The 22,445-nt window shown below is 38.0% G+C and overlaps 1 protein-coding gene across 2 annotated transcripts in view; it reads right to left on the reverse strand.

Annotated features, from left to right (window-relative positions):
- The window catches only part of SEC24D (SEC24 homolog D, COPII coat complex component), a 121,659-nt gene that overhangs the window by 40,848 nt on the left and 58,366 nt on the right, over positions 1–22,445 (reverse strand). For both annotated transcript variants that reach the window (XM_082462768.1, XM_082462769.1), the window contains exons 9-10: positions 4,308–4,446; positions 466–581 (exon numbers count right to left, since the gene is read on the reverse strand). In XM_082462768.1, the coding sequence (XP_082318894.1) occupies positions 466–581; positions 4,308–4,446 (255 nt within the window). The remainder of the gene's footprint in view (positions 1–465; positions 582–4,307; positions 4,447–22,445) is intronic.

Consider the following 22,445-nt stretch of genomic DNA (forward strand, 5'->3'; position numbering starts at 1 on the left):
CTTCAGTAGTTGTGGCACGTGGGCTCAGTAGTTGCAGCACATGGGCCCTAGCGCACACGGGCTTCAGTAGCTGCAGCTCACGGGCTCTAGAGTGTAGGCTCAGTAGTTGTGGCACACAAGCTCAGCTGCTCCACGGCATGTGGGATCTTCCTGGACCAGGGCTCAAACCCATGTCCCTTGAGTTGGCAGGTGTACTCCCAACCACTGCACCACCAGGGAAGTCCCTATTTTTTTCTTTCTGCCACCACTTTTTAGTTTTTAAAGATGATCACTGCAGTGGATGGTCTAGCTATTTAATCATGTTAACAGCCTAGGAGGATTGATCTGTGTCTTAGGCATTTCTACATCCCCATGGCACCACCCGAATGTTTGTTTGTGAATCAAAGGTCAGTTCATGACATATAAAAGTAATTCGCTTGTATCTGACATCCATATATAAACACTTGAAGTCCTGGCAACACTTACTCTGCAGTAATCCAAAGTAGCAACATATTCATATGATCCTAGAGATAGCTCTGGCTTCTCATAGTGGTCCAGTCTTCTTCCGATGTGGTCCAGATGTTGGAAATAGAATGGTGGAACTAATAAAAACAAAATAGGAAAGGAAATCTTTTATTTTTACAACACAGACAATTTAATAAGTTCTCAAAATTTATTATGGGAAGAAAGGAGTTAGTATGAGAAAAAAAATATTTTAGTATATTCTAAACATCCACTATTAAAAAGCATGTCTTAGAAAGAATAAGGGTTTTCTAAAATATCTTCTTGACCCTTCTGCAAGTTATTGATGACAGAGAATCATTAATGACTTGGATCTTTACAGAGAAATAGCAGATAAAAGTACTGGCGTTTTAAAATTGTCACAACCAAAATTTAATTGTCCCTATTTAATTACCTCTTTTAAAAGGAATTTTGACCTTTTCTAACTATTTAACAATAAGCAGGTAATTGGCCCAGAATTTTCCTCAGAATATTAGAAACAGAAGTCTACACACACAGAGAAAAGAAAGACCGGTTTACTATCTTCTTATTTGGACCATATTATTAACAATAATGTTTATTATCCTTTAATTAAAAGATGTCTTCAGCCATGGGTAGTTTGCATGGTAATCTTTAATGTTTGGGCTTCAGAGTGGAAAAGGATTACTGTATTTGGAAAAGACTACACCACTAAGATCTCAGCTGAGGAACTCTTAATTTGATTCAAATGTCTAAGAAGGTTAGATCTGGCAAAGCCCTGGAAGTCATCCAATAGCATAGGAACACTTATGAGTCACACACCAAACACTTGGACAAATATGGCCTGGTATCTCTGTGAAAACGAACTCCTGTTGCCTTGAGATTAATACAGCTGGCTATTAAACCACTGACAATAGAAGTATTTAGAATAAGCAGTAATGCTCTGGTTTTAAGCGTTTCGTAAAGAACAACATTTTCATTTGTAAAACCACAGAAGTAATGACCTGTTTTAAAACCAATAACTCAGTATTCTTTATTTTCAGTTGTGAACTAACACAAGGGTTATAACAGGACTGTTTTCTTAGTTTCGCCTTAAGAAAATAATCACTAAGGCTTGATTTTTTTCTATTTTCTTACCATATCATGGCCATTTCTTTTCAAACAAGTTTTATAAGATTCACATGTACATATGGATCTCTGAATTCGGAAAATTCAATGTCTTGAAAAGATTATGGAAGTGGGAAACTGATAGTCTTGGCTGAGCTGAGAAAGCTATGGGGGCCTTAAACTGCTACTTTATTACATTTAGATGAGATAGAGGACGCTGCACTGGCTGGTCTAGGATGCACGGGTGGTACTTTCTACAGTTCCTGTAATTTATTTTCACACATCTGCATGTAAGATGTGAAAAAATTTCCCCTTAAAATCAATTAATTTTAGGGGGAATCAAATCAAATCAATTTAATTTTAGCATTTAATATTATCTGCCATGTTTTATAAACCAGAATTCAAGTCCCCCTGTAAATCATGCACGGCCACGTGACACTCGTCTTCCGGCGTGTCTTTTGGCCTCACGTGCTTCCCACCGTGTAATCTCTGGACACTTTGAAGGGAAACAGAGTGGAGCCATGTGACCAAGCCCGGTGGGTTCTTTCTAACTCCAACAAACCTCTGTCTTCTTTAAACCTAAATGAAGAATGCAGGCACCTATGTCAATCTAAGGGAGTCTGGCTTCCTTGCAGGAACTAATAGTGGAGTCTAATATGAATAGAAAATGAACATGGCAGCTTCCTAGGCATGGATATCAAGGGAGGGGAATTTACTGTGTAGAAATACAGGAACTCTGTGTGGTTTTCCTCTACTAGGAAGTGGCGGGGCCTTTTAAGGCTCTGAGCTGACACATTGGGCGTAAAGCCAGAGGGTCACACCAAATTGAAGATCCTAGATGCTCTAAGTGCACAGATGCTGGATAGATTTCTGATCACCTTGCTAAGAAGGTTGAAGGCTTGAGTGGAGACAATGGAAATCTGGTGACCTTGGTGGAGGCGTTTATCAAAATGCTTCAGGAGAGGCCTCTGCCGTCTCGTGACTTTTTTCCTCCAAAACTAAAGCCCCGGGAAGTGCACGGTCACAGGGTTCCTGAAATCCAGGTCCCAGGATTGTGTGACAGCCAAGGATTTGGTTGCAGATTTCATCCAGGATGAGAGATGGAATAAGATCTTCCTTAGAAAGAAAAGTAAGGGTGGAGGACGAACAAGATCTGGTCTCACTAGTGTATCCAATTCGTACTGAGTAGGTGCCACAGGTGGAGCAAGGAAAGAGACCTCCCAAGAGGACCACGGCCCGGTCTTCGAGGTGAGGCTGGAAACTAATGAATCCACTCCACAGCAAGGCATTTTTAAAGGTCTTTGTGAGTAAGCCTCACCATGTCAGTCTCTGGCCCTGGGAGCTGGGCAAAGCCATGGGCTGTGATAAGGGGGCGGGTAAACAAGGAGACCAGCATTGCTCTCCCACCAGAGCACACACAGGAGCCAGGGGGCCGAGAACGCCGTGACACAGGCAGAAAACTGCCTGAGCTCCCTTGTCATCAAGGAGCAGCCAGCAGCCACAGGCTCCTGGGCAGAGTGCTGTACATTCCTCAGACCTAGTGTCCTGGAGGGAAGGATGTCTACGAAGATAAGGAACAGAGGAAAACACATAAAAGACTCACGCTCTCATAATCATTGCGTGGTTCTAGAAAAACTGTATAAATGTAAATGAATATGGGCATGTTCTCAGCCTGAGAATGTGCTTCATTTGACACCAAAGAATTAAAAAGAGAGACGTGTTATAAATATAACGAATGTAAACACTTTTGGCAAGCTTGCAGTTTTTTTCAACATCTGTGAATTCATACCAGGATGAAATTGAAAATACAGTGAATCTGGGAAAGCCCTTCATAATAATGTTTGTTTTTTTTTTCTTTTTTAAACAATCTGACATTCATATTGGAGGAAAAAAATCTATATACGTGTTAAAGCCCTGAGCTATACCTGAGCTTTTCCTAAATACTGATGAACTCACATTCAAGAATAATTCGGAGGAATGGTGAAAGAGGGAACAATCTCTCAAGTTTATCATCTGTAAACGCAGATAAAAGACAGTTCTTCTGTGCAATTTCCCTGAAGGGAAGCCAACCAGAACACCCTCAGTTTAGGACATCAAAGCCCCTCCTACTCTCATATAAATGCGTGAGTCCCACAGGGAAGTTGCTATGTTTCTTATAAAACTCAAAAATAGGGAAGTCATCCCTGGTGGCACAGTGGTTGAGAATCCGCCTGCCAATGCAGGGGACACGGGTTCGAGCCCTGGTCTGGGAGGATCCCACATGCCGCGGAGCAACTGGGCCCATGAGCCACAACTACTGAGCCTGCGCGTCTGGAGCCTGTGCTCCGCAATAAGAGAGGCCGCGATAGTGAGAGGCCCGCGCACCGCGATGAAGAGTGGCCCCCGCTCGCCGCAACTAGAGAAAGTCCTCGCCCAGAAACGAAGACCCAACACAGCCATAAATAAATAAATTAATTAATTTAAAAAAAAAAATAGGGAAGTCATTTAATTTCTCAATTCCTTTCCACAAAGCCTCAGTTGGAGGCAAAACGAAATTTTACCTCTTATGTTTACAGAAGATAAACCTCAGAGATTGTTCCCTGTCTCATCATTCCTTTTGAGTTATTCTTGAGGGTGTTTAGGAAAAGCTCAGGTCTAACTAAGAGCCTTAACAGACATATATTTTTTTACTAAGCTAAGAAGTATAATATGTTCCGTTTACTACAGAACTTTCCCTGAGGGCACGTGCTGGCGCCACTTACCGTCATTCACGCAGTTGCAAAATCCACACTGGTACCTCCTTCCTCCTTCAATGAACTGCATGAACGGGCACATGTAGGCTTTGCACCTGTTGCATCTGACTGGTCCAGTCTCCCCATGATTTACCAAGTAGAGGGGCGTCTACAGGAAGCAAGCACAAGTAAGAGACATGTGGGTATAGGATTTCTAGGTTATTCTAAATAACCAAGGTTATTTCAGAAGTCTTACGTATTAATTGTAATTTGAAAACTCTGGACTCATTAAGGAACTCAACTCCTAGTGTTCACCAGGGGAGTAAGGACGCCTCTTGGTATCTTGTGGAATTCAAGGCACTACCCAAATGAAAATTAATCTAAATGTACATGTAATTAATAAGCATATGTGTACATTTATGTATATGTGTATTTACCCATGTGTGCGAAGACAGAGAAAAAATACCATGATGGTAGTAATACTTAATAAAGCTTATGTTGGAAACGTCCTGGGCACCGTGTATCACATATTTCGCTAAGTTTGTTCATTAACTATAAATAAAGAAGGCGGAACTGGGTCTGATTTTAAAAGCTCTGGTTTGAAAGAAAAAAAAAAAAAAAAACAGAGCAGGACTTCCTTGGTGGTCCAGCAGTTAAAACTCTGTGCTTCCACTGCAGGGGGCGTGGGTTTGAACTCTGGTCAGGGAACTAAGATGCCACATGTCGCACAGAGCACCCAAAATATTTATAAATAAATAAACAAACAAACAAATAAAAGCTCTAGTTTGCATAGTGGTATGCCACTTAGCTAATTCCATCACAGTATATAAAATGTTTCTTCAAAAATGCAACTCTCTGAAGAAATATGCAATAATGTTCACTTATTTAGGCAAGGAGGCTGATTCTGCCTTTTCTGTGTCTTTAATCCCATGACAAAACGTCTCACGAAGTACTTTCAATGTGGCTGGTCATGCTTTGCCAGAACAAAAAAATAAATATTTCAATTGCTTCTTCCTCACAAACATGCATAGAAACCATTACACATCTTTTACAGCTTGAAAGTGAAAAAACTCAGCACTAGAAGTCTGCCTTGTTTCTCAACACTTCCAGCTTTCAGAATAAAACCACATAGATTCTTTTTGCTTGTATAAATCTCCTTAAAGATAACATTTCTAGAAAAGCTTGACAATTACAGGGTTTGGCACATCAACCAAGTTTTTCTTTAAAGACAAAGACGTAAATAAAGCAGACTGCTGTTTCATGGAGACTTGAGGAGCAGGAGGAGGGTGGCGATGAAGTGGGGTCATAAGGCCATTTTCTGCCATTTTCTTGCGGGGGAAAAAAAAGAAAAAAGAGAGAGAGATCTACTGTCTGTCCCTGCCCAGACGTTCAATGTGAAAACTAATCCACTGCTGAGGTTTCAGAAATGAGTTGTGAGATCTCAGAGTAGGAAAACACAGATAATAGAATACATAAAAGAATCAGGAAAAGGATAAAAAAAAAAATACATTCAGAATCACTCCCTCTGCACTGCCCTCTCCCTCATCTCTTGCCTCAAGGAAGCCAGAAGATGGATTGGACTTTCTTATTTCTGGTCTCTTCTGATCTGTACACACGGGCGTAGCTCTGGTGTCCCATGCACACGGTTGTGACAGGATTAAATGAGGAAGCCACGTGCAGGACAGACTACTAAGCCTGGCATAACTAACTGTTGTTATCACATCTGTGCTGAGCAGTCTTTCCTCCAAACCACTCAGCTCAGGAGAGAGTGTATATTTAATAGGACAGTTATAGTCTGATAAGTGTGAGATAGGCTTGAGTTTCTAAAGGCATTTATTTATATAAACTTTCAAATTAGCTACCTTGTGACTGTAAAATGTTACTGTAAAAAATGATCTAGAAGACAGGGAATCTACCTTGCTGGAGCTTTTGATAGTATCTGATGGTTACAAAAGTTGACAGGTACAGTAGATTTTAAAACCATTCTAGGAGTTTGATTTAAATACACATATGGGCTTCCCTGGTGGCGCAGTGGTTGAGAATCTGCCTGCCAATGCAGGGGACACGGGTTCGAGCCCTGGTCTGAGAGGATCCCACATGCTGCGGAGCGACTAGGCCTGTGAGCCACAATTACTGAGCCTGCGCGTCTGGAGCCTGTGCTCCGCAACAAGAGAGGCCGCGACAGTGAAGAGGTCCGTGCACCGCGATGAAGAGTGGCCCCCGCTCGCCGCAACTAGAGAAAGCCCTCGCACAGAAACGAAGACCCAACACAGCCATAAATAAATAAATAAATAATAAAATAAATACACGTATATATTCAAATATTGACATACACAATACTTTTTTTTATATAAATTTTTTGTTTGAAAAGCATAAAGTGATGTGTATCTTCTTCAACTAGTAATAATAAGAAATAATCTGAGGGGACAAAAGGGAAGCAAACAGAAAGATATAGGTACCAACAAGAGATTCTTAGGACAGTGAATGGAGAATCAGAATAAGAAGTGAAAGACAACAAAAAAATATAACGATAAGGTAGTTTTTTCTGGGTCAAAAATCCAGTCATCAGTCATGACTTTGGTTGCTGCTCTGTTCTACAGCTTCAACCTCGGAGCTGAGGAGGTGATTTCAAGAGAGTTAAACTAGGGTTAAAGCCTGCAATGTGCATAAACTCCAGCCAAGTTTACTTCTCTCATCCTTTTATTTTCAGAGTTCAAAGGCTATAATTAATTCCCTGAGACACTTTAGAAACAAAATCTGATGCAATTATTTGCTAGACAAAGCAGAGGTAATGGAAGGAAAATTAACCTTATTTTTACTGATACGATTTACTGAAAGACAGGCCCAGCCTAAAATTACTGTGAAATTGTCGGCAGCTACCACCTAAGCATTCCAGTCCTGGCAGATTCAAACTTGCAGAACTGAAAATGAATGTCTAGTAACAAACTGGAGTCGAGTAATGACTGTATCGAGGCTGTAAAATACGCTTGCATTTTTTCTATTTTCACTCTTCTGGAAACTGGATGATGGATAGGTAAGGAAGGTCCTCAGACAATTGAGGTGACAGTAAAGAATGTTAAAAGCTTTTTAACTGTTTGCATTTTCTTTTTGGGCAACAGGACAAGGGTTTCCAAATTACACTGTCTTGTTTCATCTCTCTTAGGCTATGTTGAAGACCATCAGAGATTTTTCTTTGCTCTCTCCAGATGTCTGCTTATCTGCTCTACAGTAGCGTGCATGAGCTCATAAATAGCTAATCTCACTTTTCTTCTGAGTTCAACTTCAGTGTATACAGCTTTAAAAAAAAAAAAAAATCACATTACTTTCCAAAAAGTTGCCTAAGTTTTTTTCTCTTCTTACCAAGGGCATTATATTATACTTACCTCAGAGCTATTTTCAGACTTTGCAATTTTGTTTATAAGTGTGTTTTAATCTTTTGGCCTCTGGTATATTCCTGCCTGCTCTTTCTTTTCTGTTCTTCTCTTAAATGGAAAAAGTAAAAGGATGGAGAGCCTTGCTGTAAAACCTTCATCTGGCTATTCTTGGCTCTGGTCCTGTGTGGCATGAGTTTATATAACATGTAAGTGATGGGGATGCTGGGGAAAGAAGAGGGAGGAGAATAATATTTGAATCTTTGGCTTGTATTTTTGGACTACCAGGGTTTTGCCAAATACTTTATTGGTACTAATTTAATTAAGATGCTTTAATTGAATAAAATGTATCTCTTTTTTGTGCATATGTAACACCGTGGTCGATTCTGGAGAACAAGAAAGAATATAATTCATTGAGAAATTAGGTACAGTGGTAAAACTTTTGGTTATTATTCCACGTAAAAGGAGTAGATAACAAAATGTATCAATCAACATCTCCTCGGCACTACTAATACAATTTTAAAAGTTTTCCTGTATTTACATATTACCAGTTTTCTAAGTATTACTGCCATTCTCTTTAACATCTGTGCATTCGGTGCTGGGTATGCTGTGTGCCTTGGTGGGGATAGAAAGACATTAAACAAACAAGCAGGCAAACATGCGATTAAAAGAGCAAGGCAGGAGTAGAAAGCATACTTGGGAAATCATCATTAATAAAAAGTACCGCTAAACCATTCACAGATTGTAATCCAAAACAAAAACAGAAATGAAGCACAACCTAGAAAGATCCAACATGAAGAATTCTGGTAAAGTTTATAGCCTCTGTATTTTTGTTTTGGCATCTCTATAACTAAGAAATGTCTGAATACCCAAGTCTTGCTATATAGTCTTTGTCTTAGCAAAGTGATGAATAACAGAAGGCAGCTAAATATTACAAGCTGATTATACCAAATCTGGAAAGCTGAAGAAAATATGAAGGTGTTCTTATAGCACAGATCCACTAGGTGGCACTGTACAACTAAAAATTAAAACAAAACTATATAATTTCCTCAGTAGGTAATAAAATACTCAAGAAAATTATGCTACCTTCATTTTATGTAACTATAATAACATTGACCTGAACTTACATCAGTAATTACCATCACAAAATGAAGAAACCTACACTTTTCTTGAAAAATCCTCTGATAATGGTTAAAAAATATTCTGGGTGAAACAAAACTTGATTAAACATGAAATACAGGCTATTTTAAGCATGAATTACATAGAAATTACAGACTGTGCCAAATTAACTGAAGATAATAGCCAAGAAAAACTTATTTTAAAAGTTTCTAATCCTCTTCCAACTTTTCCTTGTCTGCACGTAGGAAAACGGACACAGTGATGGGATAGGCAGCCCCAAGCACGGCAGGCACAGTAGGCCGCTGACGGCAGCCTGGGAGGCGAGGAAGCCAGCGCTCCTGCTGCCAGCGCCCAACCCCCTGCTCTCTGCGTTCGCACTCGAGGTGCAAGATAACAAAGCAAAGACGAGGAGGCTTGCATCATGGTGCTCAGCAGTGCACTGTGATGGAGAAATGGTTTTCTTCCTGCTGGAACATCAAATCACGGGCAACAGTGTGGCTGAGGGGAGAGAGAAGACAGAGCGGCCAGATCGGAGATTTCAGGAACACCCTGGCTTGGGAAGAAGGTATTCCTGCCCATCTCCAGGATATTCCTCGGTGAAAACCGTCCCCCTCTCCTCTCTCTTCTTCCATTGCTCCACTGCTCACCTCCTTATTTCTTCAGGACGAGAGTTCACCTAAGTTCTAACGCACGCACACACATGCTCACTCTTTAACCACCTACTTTCCCCTGTCTTCTAACACTTGTTTACTGATTTTGAAAAAATACACATTTCCCATTTTCAATGTATACTTCTCTTCCTTTTTTTTCCCTCTCCTTCTATTTCCTTCATTAGAAGTCTCCAGGAAAGTAATCAGTGTCCCCACATGACCAATATTCTACTTTACTAAGTGCCTGAAGGAAATATCTCAGCTAAATAATTACTAGTAATGAGAGAGACATTTGTGCCTACAGTGGTTCCTAAATCAGATCAGAAGATTTATAGCAAGAAGACCTGCCAAAATGTGACACGGTCCTCCAGCTTGATAAAGGATCATATTCAACATCAGATTATATTCCCCAGTAAATTTGATCTTTACAATGGTAAATATGTATCTCTAGCAGCAAAGGTTTTGTGTTGTCAAATGTGATTCTGGCACACAGCTACTTCTTTGGGATTGGAGTGCTGCTTATTTTTTGGATCTGTCTCAAGAGAGGTCAGTTGGTAATTTGGATTAATCAGGGGGTATAAGTAGAAGCATGAAAATGGTATGTGAAAAGATAATCCAGAACCTGTGATGAACAACTACCCTTTAAAAATGTTAAACATTCAGACTGTTAGGCATGCTGGAAGACAAGCAGAGCCGGATTCCCAGAGGATTATGCCCAGTAGCTAAAATGAAAAGAGAGTCTGTATCAACTGCACTTATTAAAGATATTTCCATAGGAAAGAGAAATGAGAAGCAGCTTGTGTGTGTTTTCTATTTTTGGCTTCACCATATATGACATTCAGTCAGCCTACGTGGGCAGAAAAAGTACAGGGCAGTAGCTGCTTACTATACACACGTTTTCTCAACAGCAGTTCTATTTTGTTGGACTCTTTAAAATAACAGGTATGGCATGAAAGAATAATATTTTCTGAATGCCTTTTAAAAATCATGTTATGCAACCTTTAAAAAGAAACCAAGCCTGATAATAAAATACTCAATGTACTGTAATAATTATGAGAATTATTCAGACTTTTAAAAAATGTTTTCAGTTGGCCCTAAAACTTGGCATTTTCATGATTCCAGAAAATTAACCTCTTGCTAGTTTTGGTATTTGTGGCACTTGAGAGATTATTTTCAATTTTTTCCTCTTCAACAATACTGTTAAGTCTATTTATTTTTATTTTTTTAAAGTCTTTATTGAATTTGTTACAGTACTGCTTCTGTTTTTATGTTTTGGTTTTTTGGCTGTGAGGCATGTGGGATCTTAGCTCCCTGACCAGGAATCAAACCCATAACCCCTGCATTGGAAGGTGAAGTCCTAACCACTGGACTGCCAAGGAAATCCCTGTTAGGTCTATTTATTCTTGTTATAACTATATCTAGAGCTTATATTGGATTTGAACATGTCTTTTATTTGGAAATTGGTCTTTTTTGGTTTGGGGGGGGTGTTTTTATTTTTTTGTTTTGGTCTATCCAGCATTGAAAAATCCTGGAAAATGTTACTGATTCAAAGTTATAATATATGTAAGATCATAACTATCACCTGTACGATTTATATTCAATAGTTTAAAATGCTTTCATGTATATAAAATCTAATCGTGATGTTGAGACGCTCACAACCCTGGCAGTGGGAATTATCACCCACGCTGTTCAGAAGGGAATGGACATGTGAGGGGCAGTGACTTGTCCAATAAACTGCAGGGCTATAGCTTGAATCCCCATTCATTTTCTGTGCGAAACATTCAGAAACTGCTTGCAGCCCGCTTCTGTAGAAAAAGCACATAGTTTCAGAGAAAGCTGCCATCACACACCGTCTGTGTCTTGAACCAAGCCCTTGGTGGTCCCTGGTACCCATGAAGTGTCTCCTGCCATTTCTCTCTCTCTTTCTCTACAGGAGCTATTTTATATCTTTTTAACTCCATTTTATCCTTCAAATAAGCTCTCCTCCCACCTCCCTCAGCAGGTAACTTTGCCGCCTTGCTCACAAAGAAAAACAGAAAACCTCAGAGAGGAACTGCCTTGACTTTTCCCCACGGATTTACCAGCACCTACCTAAGGTCTTCCTTCCTCCCTCCTGTTACAACAGAAGGGGTATCCCTCCCTCCTCCTGACTTGCTGTCAGTGACCTTGTCTAAACTGGGACCAAGTCTCAATCTGGCCCCTCAGGACTGGCTTAGGCATTTCAGCTGTGCGTTGCCATATGACCTTGTGCCCAACAGCACTCATCACAATGCTTTACTTTTCAGCATCACTGCTAAATTCTCAGACCCATGCCTCACATGTCTAACATTTGTTTTATCGTGTGTCTCCTATAGCACAATACCTGAGAGAGGGGGCAGTGATAGTTTTTGAATGAACAAACAAAATATCCACCAGCTACCCACAAGTATACTACCATGACTACCTGGGGCAGTTCATGATAGGTGCTAAGCAAGAGGCACAGACAAAAGAAGAAATCACTTGCGGTGGGTGGGGGGGGAGCTGGGCATGGGGGAGTGGTCAAAAAAGCATTCTTTCAAGGTGGGTAGTTACGCGGAGGTACATCTCCACTGACTGACAGAGAGGGAATAATGAGAACAGCACAACTCAGGAAGAAAAGCCTGAGCCTGGCGTCTGTTGGTGGTCAGCATGCAAGCAGCCTAGTCCAGCTGAGAAGAAGGGAGATAAAGAGGAAGGATGGAGGGATTTTATGGAGAGTTGTCAAAGCCAGGTAGAGCAGTATGTCCTCACTGGCCAGGTTTCTCCCTCTCTCTCTCTCTCTCTCATCTCAAATCAGTTGTTGCTGCATAGTAACAATTCTGACAGAACATAGTTAAGAGATTTCACCATTCACGGAACAAAAACCATGTCTTTGGAAGAATGGTTGGTATAGGTTTTGAAACCTGCCTATCAATTAGTAAATTCTACCATATGTTTTACAATTACCATGAGGGAACTTCAGAATTTCTGTTTGTTTCATCATCCCCTGTATGTTATTCAATTCCTAAAAACTCTTTTAAAAATAAACTCAAAAGATGTTTGAATATTAGATCTAATTTTTAAGGTAAATTTCTAACTATAAAAAAATTCACTCCTTAACAGCTTAGGTAAGCCTCAGGTTCACCACTGATCCCCAGGGCCTGTGTTTCAGAGTATATGCTCAATAAATATTTATTGAATAGATGATAAGAAAAGGAGGGAGGGAGGGAGGGGGAAAAGGAAAAACTGAAGTCTGAATGAAAAAAAAATGAAGGAAGAAGGAAAATACAGAAGTCACATTTGGACATGAGGATATTTGCCAGTTCTTTTATCACAGAAGATTAGGTGTGGGTGTGAAAAACCTTAATATGTTAAGTTCATCCCAATATATGCACAAATAACTACACTGGGAGACTCTTCTCTTGTAATGGCCAATAGCGTCTTAAAGCAAACACAGCTGTGACCTTTCTCCCCAGGCCCTCTAATGCCAGGGGGACTTTTTAGGGGGAAGGTCAAATTGGACTATATGCTGAAGTCTATGAAAGGGCTGCTCCTGGTGACGGCGCATCCAGAGTTTCGAAAGGGAAAATAAATATCAGTGCAGTTCGGAGAGCACCATAATATCAGTTTTCCTGAATGGAAGTCATAGTTCATGACTAAATTATAAACCGTGAGAAATGATACTTAACCAAAAACTGCTCTGTTTGGATTGGGTTATGCTGATGCAGTCTTTCAAGTTATGGGTATATTTGCAAAGATCAGCATCATTTTTCTTCCTGGAACACATGCTGGCAATTTGAGTAAGACATTCCCTCTCAAGGAGCTATGATATTCAGGAATTCTATAGCTGAGAGACATTTTCCCACATTTCTTTTAAACTTTGACCTATTATAGTTTATCTTTGGTCCCTAAGGAAGAATTACATTTTGTTGTCTAATTATAGGCCACTTGCAGAAGTCATGTTTAATTGCTTCAATTGCTATAAGAATGCACAATGTTCCACAGATGATGAAAATATATTGTAGACTTAAAAACCCTATGAATCAAGTTTGTTTCTTCCATGAAGAAACAAGAAAATGATTGGCAATTTTTTGTTCCTCAAAGGAAAGTTGTAAAATACTCCACTTTAAAGATGAAAGTGTTAAAAATAATAAGCCTAGAGGCAAACTTCCTTTGTCTCTCTGACAGAATTACAAGTCAGCCAACGTCTTCCCTCCATTTATCTCACTTCTTTATGGCCATGAAAACACCTTCAAAATGTTCCCCCCTATGCATGAGCCAAGTCTATTATTTAAATGACACCCTCTCAATCAGGCATACCTGTCTAACCTATTCAATCAGAAACCTGCACTCTAGCCCCTCCCACGGGCAGTTCTCATCCCCCAATCTGCTCTTCTTTTTCCTTCCTCCATTTGTTCAATAATTTTCTTATTATCAGGTTCATTGTCTTGCCTCTTTCTGTTAAAATGTGAGCTCGATGAGGGCAGAGATCTTTGTCTGTTTTGTTCACTGACATATCCCAGGACCAAGAAGAGTACATGGCACATAATGGGTAAAGAGTAAATGTTTGTAGAATTAAATACCTATTGAATAGCATAAAAAGAAATAAACCCATGCACCTACGGTCAATTAATCTATGACAAAGGAGGCAAGAATATACACTGGAGAAAAGACAGTCTCTTCAATAAGTGGTGCTGGGAAAACTGCACAGGTACATGGAGAAGAATGAAATTAGAACATTCTCTAACACCATATACAAAAATAAACTAAAAATGGATGAGAAACTTAAATGTAAGACCTGATACTATAAAACTCCTAGAGGAAAACACAGGCAGAACACTCTTTGACATAAATCACAGCAGTATCTTTTTGGATCCATCTCCTAGAGTAATGGAAATAAAAACAAAAATAAACAAATGGGACCTAATTAAACTTAAAAGGTTTTGCACAGCGAAGGAAACTATAAAGAAAACAAAAAGACAACATACAGAATGGGAGAAAACATTTGCAAATGGTATGACCGACAAGGGATTAATCTCCAAAATATATAAACAGCTCATACAGCTCAATATCAAAAAACCCAAACAACCCAATCAAAAAATGGGCAGAAGATCTAAATAGAGATTTCTCCAAAGAAGACACACAGATGGCCAAGAGGCACATGAAAAGATGCTCAACATCACTAATTATTAGAGAAATGCAAATCAAAACTACAATGTAATATCACCTCACACCAGTCAGAATGGCCATCATCAAAAAGTCTACAAATAATAAATGCTGGAGAGGGTGTGGAGAGAAGGGAACCCTCCTACACTGTTGGTGGGAATATAAGTTGGTACAGCGACTATGGAGAACAGTATGAAGGTTCCTTAAAAAACTAAAAATTGGGCTACCATATGATCCTGCATTCCCACTCCTGGGCACATATCTGGACAAAACTCTATTTCGAAAAAATACTTGCACCCCAATGTTCACGGCAGCACTATTTACAATAGCCAAGACATGGAAGCAACCTAAATGTCCATCAACAGATGAATGGATAAAGAAGATGTGGTATATTTATACAATGGAATATTAGCCATAAAAAAAGAATGAAATAATGCTATTTGCATTATAAATATGAGCTAATAAATTTTCTATCCTTTTCCATTATTTCATGGATTGTCATACTAAGTGAAGTAAGCCAGACACAGAAAGACAAATATCATATGATACCACTTATATGTGTAATCTAGGAAAAAAATGACACGATGAGCTTATATACAAAACAGAAATAGAGCCATAGATATAGAAAAGAAACTTATGTTTACCAAGAGGGAAAGGGCGGGAGGGATAAATTAGGAGTTTGGGACTAACACACATACACTACTATATATAAAACAGATAACCAATAAGGACCTACTGTTTAGCACAAGGAACTATACTCAATATTTTGTAATAACCTGTAAGGGAAAGGAATCTGAAAAAAAAAAAAATATATATATATATGTGTGTGTATGTATAACTGAATCACTTTGCTGTACACCTCAAATTAACACTACATTGTAAATCAACTATACTTCAATAAAAAAGGACAAAAAATTCTTGTTGAAATAGAATAAGTAAATTAGCAATCCTTCATAAAAATGGACACTGCTCATCATATCACAAAACAATGTATTATTGCCCAGATTATGTTGTACAAAACAATTGAAAAATTCCTAAAAATTCATGTGATTATACAATTATAAAACTGATTCTGTAAATAAGGATATCAGAAAAGTCAAATTACTATTTCCCTTTTCAGAGTTGACACCTACAGAAGCTACACATTTATCCAAGCATATCCAAGCTTTTTATATGAATTGCTTTTAGAGTGGGAAAAAATACAGGACTCTAAGATTCATGCAGTCCGATGTGCTATCAATGCCACCATCCCTGGTGGGCAGCCCCATGCACTGGCCAGGCCACTTCCAAGTAATGCAGCAAATCACCTTTTGTGAGTTTATTTGATCTAGGCAAATAGACAAAAGCCATTTGGAGGTAAGACTTGAAAATAGGGTTTTAAAAAAAGTTGAGAAGAAATTTTTAATTTAAAAAATGTGTGTGACCAATTTGAAAGCATCTAGAGAAATAAACACATTTATATATTTATTATATATCAATAATGAGCTGGAAGGAGAGGAAAGATGACTTTTTAATTTATCAAATAATAAAAATTGATAAATATGAGCTAATAAATTTTCTATCCTTTTTCTATAGGAAAAGGAGAAATGCAGACAAAACTGATGTTTGAAGTACTTAGATAAAAGAGTTTTTCAAAACTTTTTAAACTGTGGAGGAGAAGAGAGTATGGAATATAGTAAACAAAAAGAAACTTAAATCTCATTCTCATGTTAAAGACTATGATATACATCAATTTACCTTGGTAGTTCAGTTCTGGATTAAGAAGAGTGAACTTGGGACTTCCCTGGTGGCGCAGTGGTTAAGAATCTGCCTGCCAATGCAGGGGACACGGGTTTGAGCCCTGGTCCGGGAAGATCCCACATGCCACGGAGCAACTAAGCCCGTGCACAACTACTGAGCCTGTGCTCTAGAGCCCGCGAGCCGCAACTACTGAAGACCACATGCCACAACTACTGAAGCCCACGTGCCTAGAGCCCGTGCTCCGCAACGAGAAGCCACTGCAATGAGAAGCCCATGCACTTCAACGAAGAGTAGCCCCCGTTCGCCGCAACTAGAGAAAGCCCGCGCACAGCAACGAAGGCCCAACGCAGCCAAAAATTATTCAATTAATTATTTTTTAAAAAAGAGTGAACTTTGTGGTGGATGAGTTCCATGATATCTACATACACTAGAGTTTATCATTATGGCTCTTCTGTTTTACCTGTATTTTGCAGACATATTGTTCAAGAAAGTCAAAGATGCTCTTATTTTCCCAAATAATAACATTTTAAAGATTTTAATCCTTTTTTTTAAACATGTATGTCCATATATCCTCCCCCTCTCTCTCATAAATACACACACATACACACACAGAGTATATCTTCACTTTATAGTGAGATGATATGGAAAGAAACAAGTACTGGACGGGAGAATAAAGTGAAACCTAAGCTAAACGTATGAAGAATTTTACTGTCCAGGAAATTCTTTAAGCAACTATTATCCTAGTCAGCACAACTTGGCTCCTGGATTGTCAGTTCCTTTTTAAGTTACCTTGGAACTTGTTCAGTAGCAAATGCAGCATTTTTACATAAAGTACATGCTCAATAAGTGTTTCAGCATAGATCTCTATGTGAAAATCTCATCAAATTACTTGGCCTCAAAAGTCTAATTTACTTCCAAATACAAATGATATTGTGGAATGAAACTATCATGTTAAATATTTATTTAGCACAAAGGTTTTCCAGGAACTGTTTCAGGTCTTGGGAATAAAATAGTAAGGAAAAATTACAGGTTGTCCTTACCCTCATAGAACCTAGTGGGAGAAAGACAGGAATCAAATACACAAATACAAAATTGCAAACGGTGATACACAGTATTAGGAGAGCTCCAGGGAGTATAATGTGGGGTATCCTGGAAAGCTATCGGGAGGAGGTGACCTTGAACTGAAATCTAAAAGGTGAATAGTAATTAACTAGGCTAAAAGGACAGGATAGTGTGTGGGAGATGGAGAGAAAATTATTCCAGCAAATGCCCATAAAGCACCTTATGAAAAAACAAAAGCTATAGAAATGTTTATATAACGGTGGGTGTTTATCATTTGAATAGTAAAAACAGAAAATAGTGATGTAATATCAGATGACAGAGACCATGCAACATTTTTTAAAAAACGTAAATGAGTAGCTCTTTCCCTTTTATATGAATATAAATTGTGGCATCCACATCAGTTCCCTCCTTCTTATGTAAGATATGTAGCTAGAATCATTGAAAGGGTATGATAATATCCCTCTTAGATGTATACACTTCAGGTAAATTTAAATTACTGTAGTTTTCATACTTCTCTTCCTTGCACATAGTAGAAACCCCAAATCAGTGATTGTTGGATTAAATTAAATTTTCCAAAGAGGAATTTATATGGTACAGCAAATAATCATAACTAATGATAAAGATATCATTTCTCATACCAGTTTATTTTATTTTTAAACAACTAAGAGTTAAGTGGTGCTATAATTTTATGAGAGAAATGAGGTTCAAAAAAGTTAAGTAAAAATTTTCAAGGTCACATTGCTAGAAGTGGTAGAGTCAATCTGTGCACCCAACTTCAATCGATGCTCAAATTCCTGCCTGCACCACCTTACCCACACGACGTTCAATTCCTGACAAAGAATTGGTCCCCAAATCACTTGTGCATCAGACAAACTTGGGTGCTATTTTCAAATGTTTCATGAAACAATTTCAAATTACAGGTTTGCATAGGGCTTTCTCTTCCTTTCATCCTTAAAAATATGACTTTATTTTTTTTTAGCCTTTCATTCAGTGAGAACTTGTGGCTAAGGAAACTTTGAAATAAAAATCTTTAAAATTTTGACTTTCGTATACTTGAGCACTGAGGAGACACATCAACTGCAGAAATTTTAAGTTCTTGTATTACCTAAATATCCATAAAATGTGACTGAAGTTAGTAATAACGAAGCAGTGTAGAAATAGTGTATTTCACTGATTCTAAAATCTCATCAAAGCTTCCAACTCAACATGACACAATGCTAAGAAGTCATTGTTAGGAAGATATAGTTCTCTTTTAGAAATGTTAAAATGTGAAGAAAATGTGAGAAAATGTGGGCTTTAGAATTGATGAAAATGATAGTGAGAGGCTCTAAAATGCTTCCTCTCCTGTGGTGACTCCTCACAGATGCCCGGCATTCTACATCCAGGGAGCCTGGTCTTCTCGGCTCCTATGTGATGGATGCTGTATACTCAATTGCCAGGCATTGAAGGTCATAAAACCCACACCTGGATTCACTGAAAGTTAAACCAAGGAAGAATGCTTTCTTTTTCATTCTTGTTTCTCCTGACATTACTCTCCATTTAATTAAAAAAATAAATAAATAAAGAGTTACGTGAATAATTCTGTGATTAAAAACATAAGTTTGGTATATTTAAACTTCTAAATTGTAACTTAAAATAGAATTCTAACAACCTTTGCCCTGACAAATGTGACTCTCCCTGTATGCCTGCTATAACACCACTCTAAAAAGGGATTACATCCTGTTCTTCAGCTGCCTAGCTTTTTCATAGTACTTTTTCATAGCACTGTACAAATAGTGGCCAAAATCCTTAAGGGATAAGATTTAGTTTCTAAAGTAACTTTATACATTAAGTATTTTAAGTGTTATATTCGTAATTCTATTTCTACACGAGTACATAGATTTTATTTTTCCAAGTTTTTATATTAATACTTTTAAAATACTGCATTAAAGCAAACAATTTAAGACTACAATGCACATATTAAAAAACAGATTCAGGTTTTTGAAGCTTTCATTTTAAAATAATTTAAGATACACGTCTTCTTTAAGTTCTTCAAAGGACACAATATTATGCAGTAATCAGTTTCATTTCAGAGCAGATTTATCACTAAAGCTAGCTAAATTGGGGCTATATATAAAAATGCATAGTCTCACAATCTTCATGTGCTTTTTAAAGTGAATAATATACTACAGATTTCTTATACTAAAAGCATAATATAAATGAAACCCCTTTGGGTTGGGTTGCACAACATATTCACATATACTTCTAATAACACATAGGATGTGTGACCAATACATGGTAATCCACGCTGAAAGTCCAATAAAGAGTGGAAAAGTAAAGTAGACACTAGCAGCCTTCTAGATTTATAGAACATCGGAGCCAGGTTTCTCCCTCTTGGGAATGGCAGCCCAAGGTCACAATACAGGGCACAGTGGAGACCTACAGTCATTTCCTGGCTCCTGACCCAGTACGTGTTCCACCTATTGGTTACCATCTATGGTGCTTTGGAGAAAGCAGTCAATTTTTATTGGTTTCTGAAATATCTTTATATGATCAACAATTCTTCCTACTTGTTTAGCTGTTCTGCTCTATAATGAAATATAACCTCTCTCATTAATGTGATAGAATGTATCTATGATCTCTCAAATGATTTTTTTCTTTATCCACAGAGTTTGTCAGAAGCCTAAAATACCTAGAAATCAACCACTGTTCTGTAGTTTGATTTGTCTTTGTCTTTTAAATGTCATGTCTACCCAATCCTCAGAAGAGTGCATTCACTCACCCAGGACCTCTACTGTATGCCCAGCCCACTGCCAGATTCTGGATGGTCTTTGCCTTCAAGGAGTACTAAGCAGCAGCTTGAAGTCAAAAGACTTCAAGAAAGGAGGTCTAAGACGGACATGTCAAGATAACTCACAAGCTTGCAGAAACAGGAGGCCCATTGCTAAAACAATTACCAGCAAGAAAAAGGAATGCTATTTTATGTGTTTAACCAAATAAAACCTCAACAAGACAGATGTTGCTGAAAGAACTTGGAATTTGGAAACTCGAGTTCCAGCAGCATTACTTATTAGCTGTGTGACTTTCATTGCCCCAGAACCTGTAGAACTTCTATATCTATAAAACTCGCATAACACCCATTTCACAAGCTACCTGCCTTTAAAAAAGTTGACACACAAACAAAATACTACAGTGAGGCAGAATTTTTTTCCTTTGATGCATTAAACAGCAGTGGAAACTCTGCCTAAACTCTGCCAACTCATGCCAGCAAGATTGGCTAAGTCAAGTGCATGACAAAGCAACGCTTTCTGCTGGTGATGGATGTGGACGTAATGTGTTGGTGTTTAGTTTATTCTCTTACAGTCTTTTCCCTTTTTGTTAACCTCATTTGTCAGTTCATTGACATCCATCCCTTTTTCTTTCCAATGGCATCTTCTTCATACCTACCGAATCTATCAGAATATGAATAATCATGAAGAAAAATAATTTAAACAGTATTTAATAACAGTACAAACTTCTTTATTCATTAAGTCATAACTAACGTAAAACTTCCCTGAACCTAAACTCCAAAGAATGAGATTATTTCCATTACAGCCTTTTTCACACTGTACAAAAATTAGCTCTGTCCCAGCAGATTTTCTATACGTTCTAGACAAGAATAACTGGCCTTGTTTTTCCCCGTGTTCCTAAAGTCCAGCTCAGTTCCTATAAAGTAAGTAGGGGATTATAAATCAAGTGAAATTTAAAGTCTTGGATAAAAATTTATCTGATTAAACTAATTCAATAAGAAAGGAAATTACTTTGACTGTTATATCCGTTTATAATCTAAAAAAAATACACAGATATTCCTGAATCTATTCACAGATGGAGTAAAAGCTTCTGCCATCTGGTTTATAGGTGAAATTATTTAATTTCATGTATAATTAGATGATGTATGCACTTGCCCAAAATCTAAAGATTTCCTATTTTAAAGAAAATGCAAAATTAAGTATAATCTTCAATCCTTTGTGCTGGAAATCTATACCATTTCTACCTCAGTCTTAAAATACGACATCAAAAATAAAATCACAGGTTACTAAGCAAAAGAGCTTACAAGGTAACTGATTACTTTTGCTGAATAAGTACCTCATAGTTAACTATATTAAATATAGCAATGGGTTTCACATAAAACACATACCAAAAAAAGTTAAAATTTATGGTAAGGAATATGAAATATTAAACAAAGATGACACAGATATGCCCTTGGAAATAGCATACATCTCCAAAGCAAACGCTCACAGGGAACATTCTCTGATGGTAACTGCCTGGGTCAGGTTTATTTTTATAGTCCGTTGCTAACACCATGACATGCTCTAAAGGTTCTGTCAAACAACAGAACTGACTTTAAAAAAAACAAACCACAAAACTGTACTAAATAAATCCTTTTGATCAATGCCATATCAGGATATCTTGAAGGATATCTTTTTTTAAATTGCAGTAATGATGGCAATATTAGTCAGATAAGGAATAAAATCCTTATCTGGATTTTCCTTATAGGAAAGTTTTACTATACCTAAAAATAAGCAAGCCATTTATTCTAGAGGAAAATAAATTAAAATGCTACTCACAGGGAGAAGAGCAGTATTCATGTAATTCATTTACCTTCAAGAAACATACTTTAAAACTTATTTCCTTGATTATAGGTTATAAATATCAAAAATCAGCATGCCCCTTCTTTTCTATTATTAGCTCTAATTGTTTAGCTTCGGGCTTGAACAATTAAATAAATGACAATGCCATTTATGGATATGTGGACGCATGAACAGGCTTAGGGTGTAGAGAGCAGAAATTCACTTTTGAGCGTGTTAAGTTTGAGGGGTCTATGAGTTACCCAAGGAGAGATTTCAGAAAGGCATTTGGATATGTGAATGCGGGGTTACAGATACAGGGATGAACGAGTAAGGGAGCAGCAGCGTAGTGATTTAGAGTCAGGGACTCGGGTTCTGACTGCCTGGCTTGGAATCCTAGCTCTGCTACTTAGCAGCCGTTGGCCTTAATGAGTTATCTAACTCTGTGCCTGTGTCCTTACATCTAAAATGGAACAA

This window comes from Balaenoptera physalus, assembly GCF_965194825.1.
Source record: "Balaenoptera physalus genome assembly, chromosome: 5".
Classification (NCBI taxonomy): domain Eukaryota; kingdom Metazoa; phylum Chordata; class Mammalia; order Artiodactyla; family Balaenopteridae; genus Balaenoptera; species Balaenoptera physalus.